General features: G+C 39.0%; 6 protein-coding genes and 1 pseudogene across 7 annotated transcripts; 3 read left to right on the top strand and 4 right to left on the bottom strand.

Annotated features, from left to right (window-relative positions):
* Positions 1 to 354: 354 nt before the first annotated feature.
* Positions 355 to 1,113, top strand: LOC310944690 (olfactory receptor 51E2-like; the record flags this gene model as incomplete). The annotated part of the gene is made up of 1 exon (XM_083910497.1): positions 355 to 1,113. One exon carries the CDS (start codon positions 355 to 357, stop codon positions 1,111 to 1,113), a length of 759 nt encoding a protein of 252 aa, XP_083766623.1.
* Positions 1,114 to 2,835: 1,722 nt separating this feature from the next.
* On the top strand, positions 2,836 to 6,890 carry LOC310944689 (olfactory receptor 2AT4-like; the record flags this gene model as incomplete). Its single annotated transcript, XM_083910496.1, has 3 exons — positions 2,836 to 3,819; positions 5,557 to 5,628; positions 6,744 to 6,890. 3 exons carry the CDS (start codon positions 2,836 to 2,838, stop codon positions 6,888 to 6,890), a joined length of 1,203 nt encoding a protein of 400 aa, XP_083766622.1.
* A 118-nt stretch (positions 6,891 to 7,008) lies between these two features.
* LOC310944688 (olfactory receptor 7A42-like) lies at positions 7,009 to 7,989 on the top strand (the record flags this gene model as incomplete). Its single annotated transcript, XM_083910495.1, has 1 exon — positions 7,009 to 7,989. One exon carries the CDS (start codon positions 7,009 to 7,011, stop codon positions 7,987 to 7,989), a length of 981 nt encoding a protein of 326 aa, XP_083766621.1.
* A 2,114-nt stretch (positions 7,990 to 10,103) lies between these two features.
* LOC310944687 (olfactory receptor 1f45-like) lies at positions 10,104 to 11,078 on the bottom strand (the record flags this gene model as incomplete). Its single annotated transcript, XM_083910494.1, has 1 exon — positions 10,104 to 11,078. The coding sequence occupies exon 1, from the start codon at positions 11,073 to 11,075 to the stop codon at positions 10,104 to 10,106; it is 972 nt and encodes a 323-aa protein (XP_083766620.1). The 5' UTR covers positions 11,076 to 11,078.
* A 1,136-nt stretch (positions 11,079 to 12,214) lies between these two features.
* On the bottom strand, positions 12,215 to 19,265 carry LOC310944686 (olfactory receptor 1f45-like; the record flags this gene model as incomplete). The annotated part of the gene is made up of 2 exons (XM_083910493.1): positions 12,215 to 13,142; positions 19,213 to 19,265. 2 exons carry the CDS (start codon positions 19,263 to 19,265, stop codon positions 12,215 to 12,217), a joined length of 981 nt encoding a protein of 326 aa, XP_083766619.1.
* On the bottom strand, positions 15,541 to 16,525 carry LOC310944530 (olfactory receptor 6C4-like; annotated as a pseudogene). Its single transcript has one exon. The product of its transcript is annotated as an olfactory receptor 6C4-like (transcript).
* On the bottom strand, positions 16,944 to 17,900 carry LOC310924270 (olfactory receptor 8G17-like; the record flags this gene model as incomplete). Its single annotated transcript, XM_083885948.1, has 1 exon — positions 16,944 to 17,900. The coding sequence occupies one exon, from the start codon at positions 17,898 to 17,900 to the stop codon at positions 16,944 to 16,946; it is 957 nt and encodes a 318-aa protein (XP_083742074.1).
* Positions 19,266 to 19,380: the final 115 nt, after the last annotated feature.

The raw sequence follows: 19,380 nt of genomic DNA, 5'->3' as shown, positions 1-19,380 counted from the left end.
AGATGTGCTTACAGTTAAACTACATGATTATATGAGTTTGTTTATATCATTGAAAGATTAATACAGAAGGTAATGTGATGTTTTGTTTTCATTCTTGTTCAGAATAGAGAGTTTTTCCATGCTGTGGTTGAGAAGCTGAGCCTGTGGAGATCAACTATGTCTTCACACAAGGCAGATTTAAACGACTCTGTCATCATTCATCCTCCAGGTTTCTATATCATCGCCTTTCTGAAGTTACCCCACTTCAGTGTCTACATAATCTTTCTGGGATGCGTCTACGTTGTTACCGTATTGTTCAATATTTCATTGATGTCCATAATTGCTCTTGACCAGAGGTTGCACTCTCCGAAATTTATGGCCGTCGTCAACCTTGCAGTAATCGACGTGATCTTGAACACGAGCACGATTCCTGGCATGATCAAGACTTTCCTCCTGAAGGACAACTTTGTTTCATTCAACCTGTGTCTCACACAGATGTTTTTCCACTATTTTGCACTAACCATGGAATCTTATGCTCTTGCCATACTCGCCTATGACCGGCTGATTGCGATATGTTTCCCTCTGCGTCAGAGTGTGTTGAACACACGGCCGATCATGTTTGGTATCATCAGTGTGTTTTGGGGTTATTGTCTGGGATTGCTCGCCTACAGCACGGCAATCATGACTCGACTGTCATTTTGCAATTCTGTCAGAGTGTTTAGTTATTTCTGTGACTATGCACCTGTGTTCAGACTGGCATGTAATGATTACTCCTTACAGTGGACCGTGGTTTCATTTTCTCTGATAAACATAATCGGCCCCCTTACATTTATTTCTTTATCCTATCTCAGCATCCTTGTGACCGTGTTCAGGATGAAATCAGTCGGCAGTCGTATGAAAGCTCTCACCACTTGCATTGAACACTTGATTCTTGTCGCTGTGTTCTATATCCCTTTATTCAGCGTTTACTTAGTAGGACTGTTTATAAAAAGCATGGATCCAGACCAGCGTGTGCTGAGTCTGTCTCTGGCCTCTTGTCTCCCCCCCTGCATTAATCCCATTGTATATTCTTTGAAAACAAAGGAGATCAAAGACAGAGCCCTGGCATTTGTCCGGAAAAACCCAAACCCTTGACAAACGACTTGTCCTCAGTCAAGCAATAACACTGCAATCGCACTGCTGGGGATGCCACCTTTGTTACTTACACCCCTAAACCTTGGAACACACTACCCTTTGATATGTTTTTAGTCTAGCCTTCAACTATAACTCCTTTTTTATTACACTCTGTGTTGGGTTTTATTTGCATTTTTAGTTTATTTTTAGCTAACTTAACTTTAACTTCTAGCCTTTTCCTATTTTATGACCACCATGTGTTGTATTTTACTGTTTTATTTGCATCTTTTGTTCAATTTCAGAGTGAGAGCATTTATCCCCTCACACTGCTGAACAACCAGTCTTTCTGAGCAGTTAAAGTCACTTCTGAAATTCTTCATGGGTGTGTCTTTGTGTGGTATAAGTCATACTTCTGTCTTGGCATAAAACAAATCACCCTGTACTGCGCCCTTTGCCCTATGTCATATGGGATTGGCTTCAGCTTCCACCGCAAATGTGAAGTGGTAGAAAATGAAAGGATAGATGACTGTGTGTAAAGCATATAACTGGATGTATTTTAATGAAATTGTATATTTCTACATTTTCCGCGTTCTACAGCTTCCTCCCACTGTTCAAAAACATGCAGATTGGGAATTAAATTGACCATAGGTGTGAGCATGGATGGTTGTTTGTCTCTTTATGTGGCTCTGTGATGGACTCATGTGGAGGATAAAAGTGGTAGAAGATGGATGAATGTATGAGATTTGACTTAAGGCTTCTTCTCCTGTATCCCTCTGAAATAAAACAATGAAACATAAGTATCTGTTATTGTGTTCACCTGAGCAAAACTCAATTGAGCAAACCTGTGAAGATAATTAGTTGTATAGTTTTAATTAAAACACACTGATAGACTGAGGATTTAGTGATGCAAACTACTTATTTGCTATGAATATTCAAAGTTTTAAAAATGAATGTTTGCAGCAGAGAAAGTTCAGCATGGGATTGGACCTATGTGCAATAGTTAGACTTCCTTGGAAGAATAACAATGAGGAGGAAAAAAAGTAATATCCATTATAAATCCTCAGCTTCTGAGCAACAGAAACTGCTCTCTGGAGACCTCACATAACCAGGCTCCTCATCCCATGTGCAATTCACTGTCTTTTTACAAAAGTGCAATATAAACATATAATATCCCATGCTCAATCTCTGTCTAGAATGTGAATATCTAGTCCATACTGTATATATTCTGGAAAGTGTCTTTTATATACACTACATTCTATTTAACTCTTTATATATAGTACTTTTCTTGATAATGCATGGTTATTATTTATTATCCTTATCTTTACTGTCTTGCTGCTGTAACGCTGTAAATTTCCCCACTGCGGGACGACAAAAGGACTCTTTTATATCTATAATAAATATCTATTTTCACATCCATTACTTAAGAAAAGAAAGAACGTGTAGATGTTGATCAGGGGAATTTGTCACAGGACAATAACTTTATTCTAAAGATGAGAGTGAGTCTCACTTTTCACCCCTGGAGATCAGTTGAGAAGGGTATATAATCCCACTGCACTTGGACTGAGCGTCAAACAGGGCAACTGTGGAACAATCCTCAACAGAGCACCAGGTATGAAACAGTCAGATGTTGATCTTACTGAGAATGCATGTCATATGTGTGATTTAAAGCTGTTGCAGAGGACTAATCTGATATGAACTCCCTTTTCACGCAGAGGCCATAACTTCAACCCCGGGAGCTCAACGATGTCTTCTCTCAGGACCTTTGTGAACGACTCCGTCATCGTTCATCCTCCCGGCTTCTACATCATCGGGTTTCAGAGGCACCCGTTCATCAGGGTCTACTTCATCTTCCTGGCTTTTGTCTATGTCGTCACGGTGCTCTTTAACGCGCTGGTGATCTGCATCATTGTCTTCAATCACTGTTTGCACACTCCCAAGTTCTTGGCCGTGGTCAACCTCGCGGTCATCGACGTGATCCTGAGCACGTGCACCATCCCCAGCATGATCAAGGTGTTCCTCCTCAAAGACAATTTCATCCCGTTCAACCTGTGTTTGGTGCAAATGTTTTTCTACTACGCTTTTGCGACGTTGGAGTCGTACGCTCTCGCCATACTTGCGTACGACCGATCGATTGCGATATGTTTCCCTCTGCGTCAGAACTCGATCAACACGCTGAGAAACATGTTTTGTATCGTCATCCTGTCTTGGTGTTTTTCTTCAGGAATAACAGCATTTACGATCGGCATCATGACTCAACTGTCGTTTTGTAAATCGGTAGAAGTGTTCAGCTACTTCTGTGATTATGCACCCGTGTTTAGACTCGCCTGCAATGATTTCACAATGCAGTGGACTGCCACATCTGTTCTCAGTGTTCTGCTCCTGGGTGGACCGTTTTCTTTCATTCTTCTGTCTTACTTCACCATTCTGGTGACCGTGTTTAGGATGAAGTCCCTGGCCAGTCGGATGAAGGCTTTGACCACTTGTATCGAACATGTCATCCTCGTCGCCGTGTTTTACATTCCGCTCACTGTCATTTTCATGATAGGGTTTTATCTGGGCGCCATTAACCCCGACCAGCGTGTGCTGAGCTTGTCTCTGGCCTCTTGCCTCCCCCCCTGCATTAACCCCATTGTGTATTCCTTGAAAACACAGGAGATCAAGAGCAGAGCCCTGGCACTGTTCAGAAAGAACAGAGTGGACACGCAACGAAAGGGCAGCTCTTGGAGGGTTACAAAGAAAAAATCACAGCAATAATTAAGGAACTTTGTGTCTGTTGGAAGAACGAACTGTGTGTCATCATTTGCTTGCATCTTATGCTGTGCTTTAAACTCCACAATTGTTTATACGTATATATCATTTAAGTACCTCCTTTATGCAAGAACATATCCATGTGTCAGAACATGTTCAGTTTATGTGTCTTTTATTTTCCCATATATTCTTACAGATACAGTTGTTATGAATGAAGCCAATGTCCTATAACTGTAAATAAAGCAGCATCCCTTCAAAAGTAATCACTTTGTTTATCAGTTTGGTCTCATGCAACAAAGGCAATAAGGTCATAAGTGCCTTGTTTATTCAAGCGATTTTACTAAACTGCCCTGTCTCTGCATTCATGGGTACAACAATAAAAGTCTCTAATGCACGAAATTACACTTTAAATCCAAGTCAATTAAAGATGGAGGTTAAAAACAAAAAATATAATAATAAGTATAGCAAATGTGTCTGAAATAGGCTCCCAAAAGCTTCGAGTAAACTTTATCTAGTGTGAATGAATACTGAATGATCACTCTGACAGACAGTATGACTCTGGAATTACAACAAAAGGCTAAACACAGTGTATATTTCATGTGAAACTGCACTTTTTCTTCACCTTAGTAAATGATTCTTTTACAATATTTTAGTCATTTTCAATAATATGCTGAATTTAAAATTGTCTAGCTGTCAAACTAGTTATTAAAATAAGAAAGCAAACTTCACACATATCCCTCACACCATTTGTTGAATGTATGAACAGCTGTGTTTTAATCATTATTAGATGTAGATCTATTTGTTGCTGTTGATTTCCCATGTCTCAGGAAGAACAGGCACAATAAACCTTCCAGGATCCATATAATCATTCTTTTTCTTTTAAAACCCAGCACCTCTCACTATATCAATGTGTGACTTTATGTTCATGACTTAAACATTGTGGCCATTCTCATTTTGAGACCAACTAAAGCAAATAAAATATATCATAGGAGGTTCACTTTAATGTGGGAGAATATGACGGTGCTATACTGCACTGCAGATCCACTAACTCGATTTTTAGCATCAATAAAGCGTGAAAATGACCTGCAATATACTGTACAGTGCGTTCCCCGGTGACATAAATGTCTTCAGTCGTGATTAATGTCATGTCAAAGTGTCTGGACTCACTCCTACTTGACATTGAGCACCTATAACTTTACAGTCAAAGGATGCAAAGAAGAGAACAATAAAGTTCCAGTGTTTCATTAGACTTTACTCAAAAGTCACAAATTAAACTTTGCTTTTCAAGTTATATTCCCAAATTCAAAGTAGGTCTAATTATGTCAATGATAAACATTTAGTAAATAAAGTTTACATTAAATGTTTAAGGGGAATTGTGTTATCTTAAGGCCTTCAAGCAAGAAGGAAAAGAAAGGACTGCTCCACAGTCAAGTTTTTAATTGTTTTTATTCATAATTGGTGCAACTGGGATTGATTAGTTTGATGTTTAAACAGTGAAAGCTTTGTTTGTTTCAGACAAGGTCATTAACCACAACTCTCTCTGGTGAAGGCGATACATGTTTGGTTCATTTGACTCGTTTTGTTTTGGCTCACCTGAGATTATATGTGATGATAAATGCACCTGTGGGGAATAATTATGCCACGGTCTCTTGCACCGTTTGTTTACTATGTGTATCACAAGTTGGTGAAATGTCTTGTGAGTTTTTTAAACTTTAGGTTTTCCCTCTTTTTGAGTTCCAAGCAGAGGAGATGATGTGGGCTGTGGAGTGTCTCAACACAAAGGGATCGGTCAGTTTGTGTGAGATAATCACAGATGGACATTTCACCCATGCCACCACCCTTCAGCATGTTAGCATGTTCACATGTAAGCATAGGGTGTCCCAGTTGTTAAGAGAAAGAGCTGGAGTCAAGTGTCAGGGCTTCAAAGAAATATTTATCAAACAGAGAGTTATAAGGTATTTAAAGCTGTAGTGTGCAACTTCTAAACACAAATTAAATGTCAATTCACACACAATACTGCACTAACAACACACGGGTAACAACATGACTGCTGGACTTTGGTTTCAAATGAAGTCCACCGTGGCGCACCCATGATCTGGCCTCTTAAAGAGGAAGTTCCTGTGTGCAGGACCAATCAGCTCCCAGAGGAGCAATCAGTCAAATGTGCACACCTGCAGCCAATCACTCACACACACACACACACACACGCACACACACACACACACACACCTGCACACACACATGTAGAGAGAGACAGACACAAGGAACTCAAAGTATGACCCTGAGGTTGAACAACATGACCTATTTCATTGTCAGTACCCAACTCTTCGAGGGAACAGTAATCTGTGTTTGAAGTGGATAATCCCTTTCAAAATAAAAAATCACCATCATATTGTTTCTGTCTCCTCAAATAGCCCAGGTTTGCATTTTGTGAAAAGTTTATTTCATTTCATGTCATTCACAAAAAAAAAAAAACTATTTAAGTGAGTGAAAATGAGCAGAAAGAAGAATAATCTTACTTACTTTTTTACCCCTTTATCCCCCAAAATAACTATTGACTATGAATCTATGAAATAATTATTCAAATTCTTTGGTTTCTTGATTCCTTTCACAATAATGCGACGTTCCATCAGTTTAGCTCTGTATATTGGTTTTTTAAAGAAAGTTCCTTTTAAGTTATACTTCCTATCTCTTTTTTCATATCTTTTCTGGATGTTGATTGAGGGGTTTGTTTATGAGCTTTAAGCATTATTTGGAATATACTGTCCTAATCCAACAGATTTACTTGCAGAAATAATAGACTTACCATGCAAACCAAACCAAGAATAGCATAGTTTCAGGGTTCAGGGTGGAAGAGGAGGTTCTCCATTTGTTACACTCTTGATACACTTTAACGTCCTCAGTATCAGAATGAGGGGAAGGGCTCTCTGGAGATTGACGGGGGGCATGTATATCTGCCCAAGAATCACGCACATATCGGCATCATTGTGCAGCTGCGGCTGCTGGAGTCAACATCATTAAGCTTTCATGGTAACCTGGTAATCAGGTGAGACCTGATTCAGTGTAATCCTCTGGCTTAAATGTGATACTCTCCTCTATATAATGTGTGTATAAGGTGATTTTTTTTCTCCAAGTCAGACTGAGGAGCAGATTCCCTGGAGCTCAACGATGTCTTCTCTCAGGACCTTTGTGAACGACTCTATCATCGTTCATCCTCCAGGTTTTTACATCATCGGGTTTCAGAAGCTTCCGTTCGTCAGGGTCTACTTCATCTTCCTGGCTTTTGTCTATGTCGTCACGGTGCTCTTTAACACGCTGGTGATCTGCATCATTGTCTTTAATCACTGTTTGCACACTCCCAAGTTCTTGGCCGTGGTCAACCTCGCGGTCATCGACGTGATCCTGAACACGTGCACCATCCCCAGCATGATCAAGGTGTTCCTCGTCAAAGACAATTTCATCCCGTTCAACCTGTGTTTGGTGCAAATGTTTTTCTACTACGCTTTTGCGACGTTGGAGTCGTACGCTCTCGCCATACTTGCGTACGACCGATTGATTGCGATATGTTTCCCTCTGCGTCAGAACTCGATCAACACGCTGAGAAACATGTTTTGTATTGTCATCCTGTCTTGGTGTTTTTCCATAGGGATTATTGCGTTTGCTTCAGGTATAATGACTCGACTGTCTTTTTGTAATTCAGTCAGAGTCTTCAGCTACTTCTGCGATTATGCACCCGTGTTCAGACTGGCCTGTAATGACTACACAACGCAGTGGTACGTGGCCTCTTTGCTTACTTTCTTGCTCCTCGTAGGACCGTTCACCTTCATTCTGCTGTCTTACGTCAGCATCCTGGCGACCGTGTTCAGGATGAAGTCGCTGGACAGTCGCGTGAAGGCTTTGGCCACGTGCGTCGAGCATCTGATCCTTGTGGCTGTGTTTTACATTCCCATCATTACCATTTTTACCATCGGGTTCTATCTGCAACTAATTAACCCAGACCAGCGTGTGCTGAGTCTGTCTCTGGCCTCTTGCCTTCCACCCTGCATCAACCCTATTGTGTATTCTTTGAAAACCAAAGAGATCAAAAACAGAGCCCTGGCACGAGTAAAGAAAATATTTGGCACAAACCAACACAAGAGCACGCCTTGAAGTATTGTTCAAGTACAATTATATATATATACATATATATATATATATATATATGTATATATATATATGTATATATATAAACCCAGACAAACCCCTCCATCCATTGTCAACCACTGTATCCTCCACATAAGGGTCGCAGGTTACTGGAGCCGATCCTAGCTGACTTAGGCACAAGAATGGCCCTAGATCTCCCTCTGTTTTAGTCATTTCCAAATAAGTTGAATAAAATGATAAACATCTAAAAAATTGAAACAGAAAATCCCCAAAAATGTACAGTTTTTCATTCTTGAAGCTTCTGTGGGTGTGGGTGCTGTGTGCTTTATTTCTGTCTAGGTTTGGAGTGTTTAGAGTGTTTTGAAGGTGTGTTTTTAAATGTTAATGTACCTGAACTTGAAAATGAAATGTGTGAAAATAGTCATTTTTGTCTTAAAAAAATAAAAGTCATTTCAAGCGAGTTTGCAGCATGGCCTCATGTTAGGTTCTGTTTAAAAGTAAACTTGATTCTTCCTCTGAGCAGTACCAACATCAAACTGACCGTTTGTTTTGCCTTAAATCAAGTAATTATGAACTTTTGAAATCGATATGGAACTCATATGGCTATGGTTTATAGTGAAGTACATTTACATGATGTTTTTTTAAAAATAAAATACAGTAGATAACGTTGTACAATCAGATTGGATAAATTATATTTAATGTCACTGCACTCTCCTAATCCTATTTGATGCAGGCACATGATACAGTGCATGTACAGTAACAGACACAGGCAAGAACATAATAATATGATGAGTGTCTGCCCTCTAGTGGAGCTTTGGACAAAGTACAAATGACACCATGAACTGCAGCTGCTGTGTAATACCGCATGTAAGACATTGCAGTAGTCAATTTAAATAGCTTCATTTCCTTATTTTTAACAAGTAGGCTAATTATACTACGATAATGTTATTGCAAGGATGACTAACAGTACAAACTTGAACACAATGTTTTATTGGATTGATTATTAATGTATTAACTATTAACTGTTATCATCATTATATGTAATCAGTGCCTTTTCAGTTGATCCTCTCATCATAGATGTTTAAAAACACGAAGAGACTGAACAGTATTATTGTATTCTCACTTGTGCCGCAAGAAAAGGTATCGGTGATGCAACGATCAACCATCAACACTAAAGAAAGGGGCAGAGAATGCTCTTTGACCTCATCAGTTCTGGCAGCATCATATGAATTATTTAGAACTATGTAACATGATGAAACCCGGCCGATGTCTTGAGTTTTTTTGGTCGTTTCTTGTATGTTTCGTCATCAAATTATATAATTGATGAATTTGCAGCCACAAATATCAGTTTAAATGCTGTGGCTGATGATGACTCTGGTGATAGTGAGTGATTATCTTTCTTGTATGAAAACAGCTCTCACATATATTATGTCCCAGTTAAGACTTTAAAAAAGGAGCAAAACTGGCACAGAAGTCACAAATCTCTGTCTCACTTAAGATTAAAATGTTTATAGTAGAATATTTATCCTTTATCATTTTTGGTTGGCCTTAAAACAAAGGTATGCATATTGTCCTTCATAGGAATTAAATTCCAAGTCATTGAATTTACCATAATTCAACCATAATTACCATAATTACCACCGAAAACAAATAATTTAAATTGATAGATGCAGAGTTAAAGAGAGTAGACAGTTTATCATTTATTCAGCTTCTGGTTTAATGGCATGGAAAATGAACTTGACGCCACACTAGTATCCACACTGATGCTTGAAACCCTGACTTTTCATTAAATATTAAAGATTAAAAAAACTTCCAGTCACACGTAGTAAGCAACATGTAAGCGCGCTAACACATATGGAAACATTATACCTGCTAAATAACTGTACATAGTGTTTGCTCTCAATCTCTTGTATGATGTAGAAAGTAAAGACATAAAATGTGTAAACTTCAAATATTTATCATCTATAAAACAGTACACACAGTTCACTTTCAGACACCGCTTTTATCACACAGACAGAGATGGATCTGATAGAAACTATCTTCACAGTGCTATTCATCATAGGACGGTGTGATTTCATGACCACGCGTTTATTTATCTGTGACAGCGCATGAACAAATGGTCACATTGTGATTATTTTGTTGGATTTCCCTCGGATGTTTAGCAGCTTTTTCAAAGATACTTTGATTTCTTGCGTCTGCAGAACGTAAACAATTGGGTTTAACATGGGAGGAAATACAGAGGTCAGAGACAGGTTAATAATCCTGGCATTAGGATGTATTTTCTCCATCAGTGTAAATGTGACTAACAACGGGATGAAATAGATCGCTACCAGTGTAAGGTGACCGATGCAGGTCTTAAAGGCCTTGAGTCCTTCATGAACTGTCGCCACTTTCGCTAAAGTGCAGCCAATATACAGATAGCTTAACAAGATAAAAGCAAGTGGAATCCAGAAGAAAAGAACCGGGTACAAACAACTGAGGACATAATTGGGATAATGGTCATTGCAAGACAGTCTGTATATCTGGCCATGGTCACAGAAATAGCTGTTAACAAACGCAGGCGCACAGATAGAAAGTCTCGTAATGAGGCCGACAGCGATGAGAACAGCAATTATAGCAAAAGCCCAGAAAGCAGCAATCAAATACAGCATGAAATTCTGAGTCACTTTCACTCGATAGTGCAGTGGGAAAATAATAGCAATGAGTCTGTCGTAAGAGAGCGCCACCAGGTTGAACGACTGCATACAGAGGCAGGTGTAGCAGAAGAAAAGGAACGTCAGGCAGTCATTGTAGGGGATGTTAGGATGGTTGAAGAGAAAGATGTCAAGGACCTTTGGCACCAGGGCAGTATTACCAAACAGGTCCACAAAGGCCAGGTTAAAAACTGCAATATATTTTGGACCTCTCAGACTGTGATCCAAGAAGATTACAACCATCACGGCTGTGTTTCCCACCACTGAAACAACATAGACAAAGAGTAGAAAGATGAAGTAATGCATTACATTTGGGATGCCGGAGAAACCAGTGATTATGAAATAATCAGGATGCCTGAATGTGATGTTTTTCCCAAGAGCTGAGTTGAATAAGTCCATTATGAACAAAAAATGAAAAATTTCTGCAGTTCACTGAGAGAAGTATAATCTTCTGTGTGTCAGTACTGTGTCGTCCAGTGGATGGATACGAGTCTCTGACAGATCTGTGTTTAGCTTTATCTGATTTGACAGAGGCAGCTATGGATGAACCAGCCCTCCTCTGTCAATTAGGTTCAACACCTTTTCCCTTGTGACAGTTGTTTGTGAGCCACTCATCATCATCATCGTTATCAGACAAGGCCATTTTACTTCACTTGCAATGGAAAAAATATGTTTGTTTTGGAAAGAAGACGGCCGACACGCTCTGAGATGGCTTCTCCCTGAACATAATTCCATGTGCCGCCTCATTCAAGCATCGCTGTACTTAAACTCTATCACTACTCCAGCAAATCTACCTGTAGACTCAGATAGAGGTTTCAAATGTTTGCTGATTACTCCTTTACGGAGCCCCTGGATGGAGTCAGGGCAGGTAAAGCTATGGTAAAATATGGATAACAATACATAACTGATCGGATTTTAGAAGATTCCCCCACATGATCACGCTGGCTCTTCATCAGAGTCTACTTCATCGTCCTGGCATTTGTCTATGTGGTGACTGTGTCGTTTAATATTTTGGTGATTTGGTGCAGTCTCAGAAGTAATCATCGAGATGTGCACTGTTCCCTGTTGAAATGGTTTGTTATGGGAGGGGCATTAATTGTTCTGTATTAATTTTCCTCCCGTAACAAACAATTTCAATCCATATCCACAGAACGGGAACACTGTGAACGTATACTTTTGATGTCAGAGACAAGGAACTTGATTGATAGAACATATATCTATCTATATACATCTTAGGTTTTAGTTTAGATCTTAGTTTTCAACTCAAACTTTGCTCCTTCACTGGCACTGGTTTATTACAGGTCATAATAACACACAGTTTTAGATTGTAGATTGTTCATGAATTAAAAACATCAAGTTACATATGATTTAAGAAACACAATCTTCAGCTTCATTATAAGGTTGTGATGTCAAGTTACAGCCAAGACACTTCACATGGTTTTCATCAATAAAACATGACGAGGTTTACTTTGTAGACTTTTATCACACAGACAGAAATAGATCATATCTAAAAGAACACTAAAGAGACAACAAAATGGTCACATTGTGATTATTTTGTTGGATTTTCCTCGGATGTTTAGCAGCTTTTTCAAAGATACTTTGATTTCTTGCGTCTGCAGAACGTAAACAATGGGGTTCAACATGGGAGGAAATACAGAGGTCAGAGACAGGTTAATAATCCTGGCATTAGGGTGTATTTTCTCCATCAGTGTAAATGTGACTAATGATGGGATGAAGTAGATCGCTACGAGTGTAAGGTGACCGATGCAGGTCTTAAAGGCCTTGAGTCCTTCATGAACTGTCGCCACTTTCGCTAAAGTGCAGCCAATATACAGATAGCTTAACAAGATAAAAGCAAGTGGAATCCAGAAGAAAAGAACCGGGTACAAACAACTGAGGACATAATTGGGATAATGGTCATTGCAAGACAGTCTGTATATCTGGCTTTGGTCACAGAAATAGCTGTTAACAAACGCAGGCGCACAGATAGAAAGTCTCGTAATGAGGCCGACAGCGATGAGAACAGCAATTATAGCAAAAGCCCAGAAAGCAGCAATCAAATACAGCATGAAATTCTGAGTCACTTTCACTTGATAGTGCAGTGGGAAAATAATAGCGATGAGTCTGTCGTAAGAGAGCGCCACCAGGTTGAACGACTGCATAGTGAGGCAGGTGTAGCAGAAGAAAAGGAACGTCAGGCAGTCATTGTAGGGGATGTTAGGATGGTTGAAGAGAAAGATGTCAAGGACCTTTGGCACCAGGGCAGTATTACCAAACAGGTCCACAAAGGCCAGGTTAAAAACTGCAATATATTTTGGACCTCTCAGACTGTGATCCAAGAAGATTACAACCATCACGGCTGTGTTTCCCACCACTGAAACAACATAGACAAAGAGTAGAAAGATGAAGTAATGTTTTACATTTGGGATGCCGGAGAAACCAGTGATTATGAAATAATCAGGATGCCTGAATGTGATGTTTTTCACAAGAGCTGAGTTGAATAAGTCCATTGTAAAACAAACAACAAAGCAAAACCGTTCTGCAGTTCACCGATAGATGTGGAGAAGTGTGCTCGTCTGTGTCAGCACTCTGTCGTCCAGTCGATGGATGTGTTTGTTCTTTCTCTGTGTCCAACTCTGACAGAACTGTGTTGAACTTTATTTGATTTGACAGAGGTAGCTTTGGATGAACCCTCCCTCCTCTCTCCTCATCATGTATACCCCTGTGACCATTCATCATCAGACAAGGCTATTTTACTTCATTTACAGTGTAAATATGGTTCTTAGTATGGAAAAATCCCGCTAACGCTTTTCACAAAATCCACAACAATCTGTCCTTCCGCCTTTCTCTCCTTAACCCCTTATGTACCCAGCATGTCCTCATCACCTCTGGATGCTGGGACCCAAGGTCATCTTCCCCAGCTGTGCAGATAACGCTTAGGGTGTGAACACCAACTATAAACTGTACAGATTTTCTCATGTGCCTTCAAGCCATCTTTGACTTGCCTCTGAGCTGTTGTCTATTGAGACTCTCTATTTGCAAAGAACAAACCACACCTCAACAATCAACTTTGATCCAACTTTATTTCTTCATCAGACACCTTACGACAATTATTTGTCACAACACGTACCTGCTGGTCCCTTTACCAACATGCCCACTGAAGTCTCATTCTCTACCACTTCATCCAACGTACTCCTGAACGCTTACTCTTACAGGCATACGTTCAATGTCATACCTACAATTTCTAGCTTCAAACTCATGACTGTCTGACACTCTCGTCACCTCCAGAACACTCTTCACAAACACTTCTTTCAAGGTTACCCCTACACCATGTTGATTATAACAGTTTGAATCCACCTTAGATGCTCCTGGCCTTGCTTTCCTTCCACATGTTCTCTTGCACACAATATCTCATCTACGATCAGCCTTCATCATAGTCCCTTCATTTAAAGTTCCTTCTTTACCAAGCTCTTACCCTTCCTTCTGTCCTACTACCTCTTGCCACGCTGTCCTCCTTCCGCCAGCAATAGCCCAATTTCCATCAACACCCAACAGCACCGATGGTGGTCATCATCAACCCAGGCCTCGGCCACTATGACCGTACTGTTTACAATGATCCACATATTTGAAAGGTTTCATACTGACTGCCCTTCCTGATCCAACACTCCCCATTAATCTGGGCTTGGGACCAGCACTAGGAGACCACTGGGTGTGGTCCCCCAATGGCTGGGATGGAGTTTGGTTAATCAATGACTTCAAATAGCCTGGTGACCTGTCTAGCCTGTACACAACACCACCAATGTTAGCAGGGATTAACTCCAGCTCCCGTAGAGCCCTTGAAGAATAAGCTGTGTACCTCATGAAAAAAACAATCTTCCGAGCTGTAACTCTGAAAATGAATGTTTATCAGATCAACCTGTGTATATATAATATATAATTAGTGGCCACAATGGGTGTTCAAATTAGTGTCGTCATACTGCATAGGATGGAAAGCATCCATGCTTGTAGACATTCACACCCGCAGGTCTTTGAACCAGGGGAAGCTCATTTCAGGGACGGTTATTTATACATAAAATCTTACATACATTAAAACGAGGACAGACAATAATACTAAAATACTATAAAAGAGATTTTATTTATAGTGTGTATACATTATATACAAATGGCCACGGCCCTCCTGTGGAGGATAAAGTGGTAGAAAATGGATGTGATGGATGTTCAAATGAAAATGTTCTACGACCAATACAAATTAAGGGATGCATGTTTTACGCTTTACATTACAGGTCACAGGGAACATTAATATAGGGTGATAATGGTTAATACACTTTATTTAATACTTATTCTGTACCCATGCATTTATGGAGTCAGTTATGGGATGTGTGTTTTACACTTTACATGTAAATATCCTTAACTAATAATACGGTGCCATTAAACATAAAGTGTCACTTAGGGGAATCACTAATGTTATTTAAAACTGTTATCATTAACAGTAGTTTTATAGACCCTTTAAACATAATATTTGAATTAATAAGTTCACTAACCTTAATAACATGAATAAATGATAAGTTAAACATTCAATCATGTTTATTCATTCAAAATTCAGTGACATTACAAATACAAAAATCTACTTTCTTGTCTTGAATTTAAATGATAAATATCATAAAATATATTCCAAGTGGACTGTGTGAAGAGACCATTAACAGAGAAAAACTGGTGCTATGACTGTGTTGTACATATCATGTATTTGATCTGTTTCAAAACATTTGAAAAAGTATTTATACATTTTGCATTTATTGCATCATTGGTTTTACTATTTTACTGTTACTGTTTATACTGTTTACTGTTTGTATGCAGACAGAAATTGTCATCTAATCATTACTTTCCTCACAGTAATCACAGATTGTTTTTTGATCTTTAAAATCTTTCTCAGTGATGTTTTTATTTCTTGTGTCTGCAGAACATAAACAATTGGGTTCAACATGGGAGGAAATACAGAGGTCAGAGAAAGGTTAATGATCCTGGTATTTGGGTTAATTTTTCTTCCCAAGGTAAATGTGATTAATATTGGAATGAAATAGATGGCCACCAGTGAAATATGACCTGTGCAGGTTTTAAGGGCCTTCACTCTTTCCTGAGCTGTTGCCACTAGTCAAAGCAATGACAATACACACATAAGTACACAAGATGAAAGTCAATGGAAGCCAAAGAAGAATAGCTATTAAAAAATTGGCAAAAACGTAATTGGGTGTTTTGTCATTACAAGCCTGTCGATATATCGGACCATGGTCACAGAAATAGCTGTTAACAACCACAGAAGACTTACAGAAAGACAGTCTCGTGAGGAGGCCGACTGCCGTGAGAATCACAGTTATGACAAAGAGCCAAAAAGTAGCAATCAAAGAAATCATGAACCTGAGAGTCACCTTCACTTGATAATGCAGTGGGTAAGTAATAGCAATCAGTCTGTCATAGGAGAGTGCAACCAGATTAAGAACCTGCATTGACAGTGTGACATAGCAGAAGAACAGGAATGTCAAGCAGTCGTTGTAGGATATGCGGTTATTGTTAAACAGGAAGAGGTCAAGGACCTTCGGCACCAAAGCAGTGCTACCAAACAGGTCTGCAAAGGCCAGGTTAAAAACTACTACATATTTTGCAGTCCACAGATTATGATCCAAGTAAATTACAGTCATCACAACTGTGTTTCCCACCACTGAAATAATATAAACAACAAAGAGGAGGATATAGTAATACATGACATTAGGTATTCCAATTAATCCAGTTATTATAAAATATGCAGGATGCACAAAGGTGATGTTTTTGCCAAGAGCTGAGTTGAATAAATCCATTGTTAAATTATTGTCAGTGTTAAAATCTCCAACACACAAAGACTGATGTGGAGAACAGCAATGTGCTCTGTTACAAAGTGAGTTTGTTTCTCTCTTGCTGCGTTTTATTAAAGAACAAGACATGACAAGCTCCTCTGTTTATGACAGGTACGGTGACGGCCTGATCCCCTGAGTCCACATGCAAACATCACAAAACTCAATTAGTGATTGCAGCTGTTTCAGATATTCAGAGAGAGATCATTGTCCATTGAAAAACATGTTTTTTTTGTTTTCTTGTGGATCACAGGAAGAATAGGAAATTATTTTAAAATATTGTATTTATTATTGCATCAACAGTTTTACTATTTTACTGTATATGCTGTTCACTTTTTATATGCAGACAGAAATTGTCATCTAATCAGTACTTTCCTCACAGTAATCACAGATTGTTTTTGATCTTTAAAATCTTTCGCACTGATGTTTTTATTTCTTGTGTCTGCAGAACATAAACAATTGGGTTCAACATGGGAGGAAATACAGAGGTCAGAGAAAGGTTAATGATCCTATCATTTGGATGAATATTTCCTCCCAAGGTAAATGTGATTAATATTGGAATGAAATAGATGGCCACCAGTGAAATATGACCTGTGCAGGTTTTAAGGGCCTTCACTCTTTCCTGAGCTGTTGCCACTCTAGTCAAAGCAATGACAATACACACATAAGTACACAATATGAAAGCCAATGGAAGCCAAAGGATAATAACTATTAGAAAATTAGCAAAGATGTAGTTGGGTGTTTTGTCATTACAAGCCTGTCTGAATATCTGACCATGGTCACAGAAATAGCTGTTAACAACCAATGAAGACTTACAGAAAGACAGTCTTGTGAGGAGGCCGACTGCCGTGAGGCACATAGCAATGACAAAAAGCCAAAAGGAAGCAATCAAAGAAAACATGAACCTGAGAGTCACCTTCACTTGATAGTGCAGTGGGTAAGTAATAGCGATCAGTCTGTCATAGGAGAGTGCAACCAGATTAAAAACCTGCATTGACAGTGTGACATAGCAGAAGAACAGGAATGTCAAGCAGTCGTTGTAGGATATGTGGTTATTGTTAAACAGGAAGAGGTCAAGGACCTTCGGCACCAAAGCAGTGCTACCAAACAGGTCTACAAAGGCCAGGTTAAAAACTATGACATATTTTGGAGTCCACAGATTATGATCCAAGTAAATTACAGTCATCACAACTGTGTTTCCCACCACTGAAATAATATAAACAAAAAATAGGAAGATATAGTAATACATGACATTAGGTATTCCAATTAATCCAGTTATTATAAAATATGCAGGATGCACAAAGGTGATGTTTTTGCCAAGAGCTGAGTTGAATAAGTCCATTGTTAAATTATTGTCAGGTTTAAAATCTCCAACGCACAAAGACTGATGTGGAGAACAGCAATGTGCTCTGTTACAAAGTGAGTTTGTTTTTTTCTCTTGCTGCGTTTTATTAAAGAACAAGACATGACAAGCTCCTCTGTTTATGACAGGTACGGTGACGGCCTGATCCCCTGGGTCCACATGCAAACATCACGAAACTCAATTAGTGATTGCAGCTGTTTCAGATATTCAGAGAGAGATCATTGTCCACTTTTAAAAATTTGTTTTTTGTTGTTTTCCTGTGGACCACAAGAAGAATAGGAAATTATTTTAAAATCTTGCATCTATCATCGCATCATTAATTTTACTATTTTACTGTTTATATGCAGACAGAAATGGTCATCTAATCAGTTCTTTCCTCACCGCAATGGTGGATTGTTTTTTGATATTTAAAATCTTTCTCAGTGATGTTTTTATTTCTTGTGTCTGCAGAACATAAACAATTGGGTTCAACATGGGAGGAAATACAGAGGTCAGAGAAAGGTTAATGATCCTATCATTTGGATGAATATTTCTTCCCAAGGTATATGTGATTAATATTGGAATGAAATAGATGGCCACCAGTGAAATATGACCTGTGCAGGTTTTAAGGGCCTTCACTCTTTCCTGAGCTGTTGCCACTCTAGTCAAAGCAATGACAATACACACATAAGTACACAAGATGAAAGCCAACGGAAGCCAAAGAAGAATAACTATTAGAAAATTGGCAAAAACGTAATTGGGTGTTTTGTCATTACAAGCCTGTCGATATATCGGACCATGGTCACAGAAATAGCTGTTAACAACCACAGAAGACTTACAGAAAGACAGTCTTGTGAGGAGGCCGACTAACATGAGAAACACAGTTATGGCAAATAGCCAAAAAGAAACAATCAAAGAAAACATGAACCTGAGAGTCACTCTTATTTGATAATGCAGTGGGTAAGTAATAGCAATCAGTCTGTCATAGGAGAGTGCAACCAGATTAAGAACCTGCATTGCCAGTGTGACATAGCAGAAGAAAAAGAATGTCAAGCAGTCGCTGTAGGATATGTGGTTATTGTTAAACAGGAAGAGGTCAAGGACCTTCGGCACCAAAGCAGTGCTACCAAACAGGTCTGCAAAGGCCAGGTTAAAAACTACTACATATTTTGCAGTCCACAGATTATGATCCAAGTAAATTACAGTCATCACAACTGTGTTTCCCACCACTGAAATAATATAAACAAAAAAGAGGAAGATATAGTAATACATGACATTAGGTATTCCAATTAATCCAGTTATTATAAAATACGCAGGACGCACAAAGGTGATGTTTTTGCCAAGAGCTGAGTTGAATAAGTCCATTGTTAAATTATTGTCAGGTTTAAAATCGACAATGCACAAAGACTGATGTGGAGAACAGCAATGTGCTCTGTCACAAAGTGAGTTTGTTTGTCTCTTGCTGCGTTTTATTAAAGAA

The sequence above is a fragment of the Microchirus variegatus genome (genome assembly GCF_963457635.1).
Source record: "Microchirus variegatus genome assembly, chromosome: 2".
NCBI classification, from domain to species: Eukaryota; Metazoa; Chordata; class Actinopteri; order Pleuronectiformes; family Soleidae; genus Microchirus; species Microchirus variegatus.
Note: the sequence above shows the minus strand (reverse complement) of the source record. Positions and strands in the feature narration are given on the sequence as shown.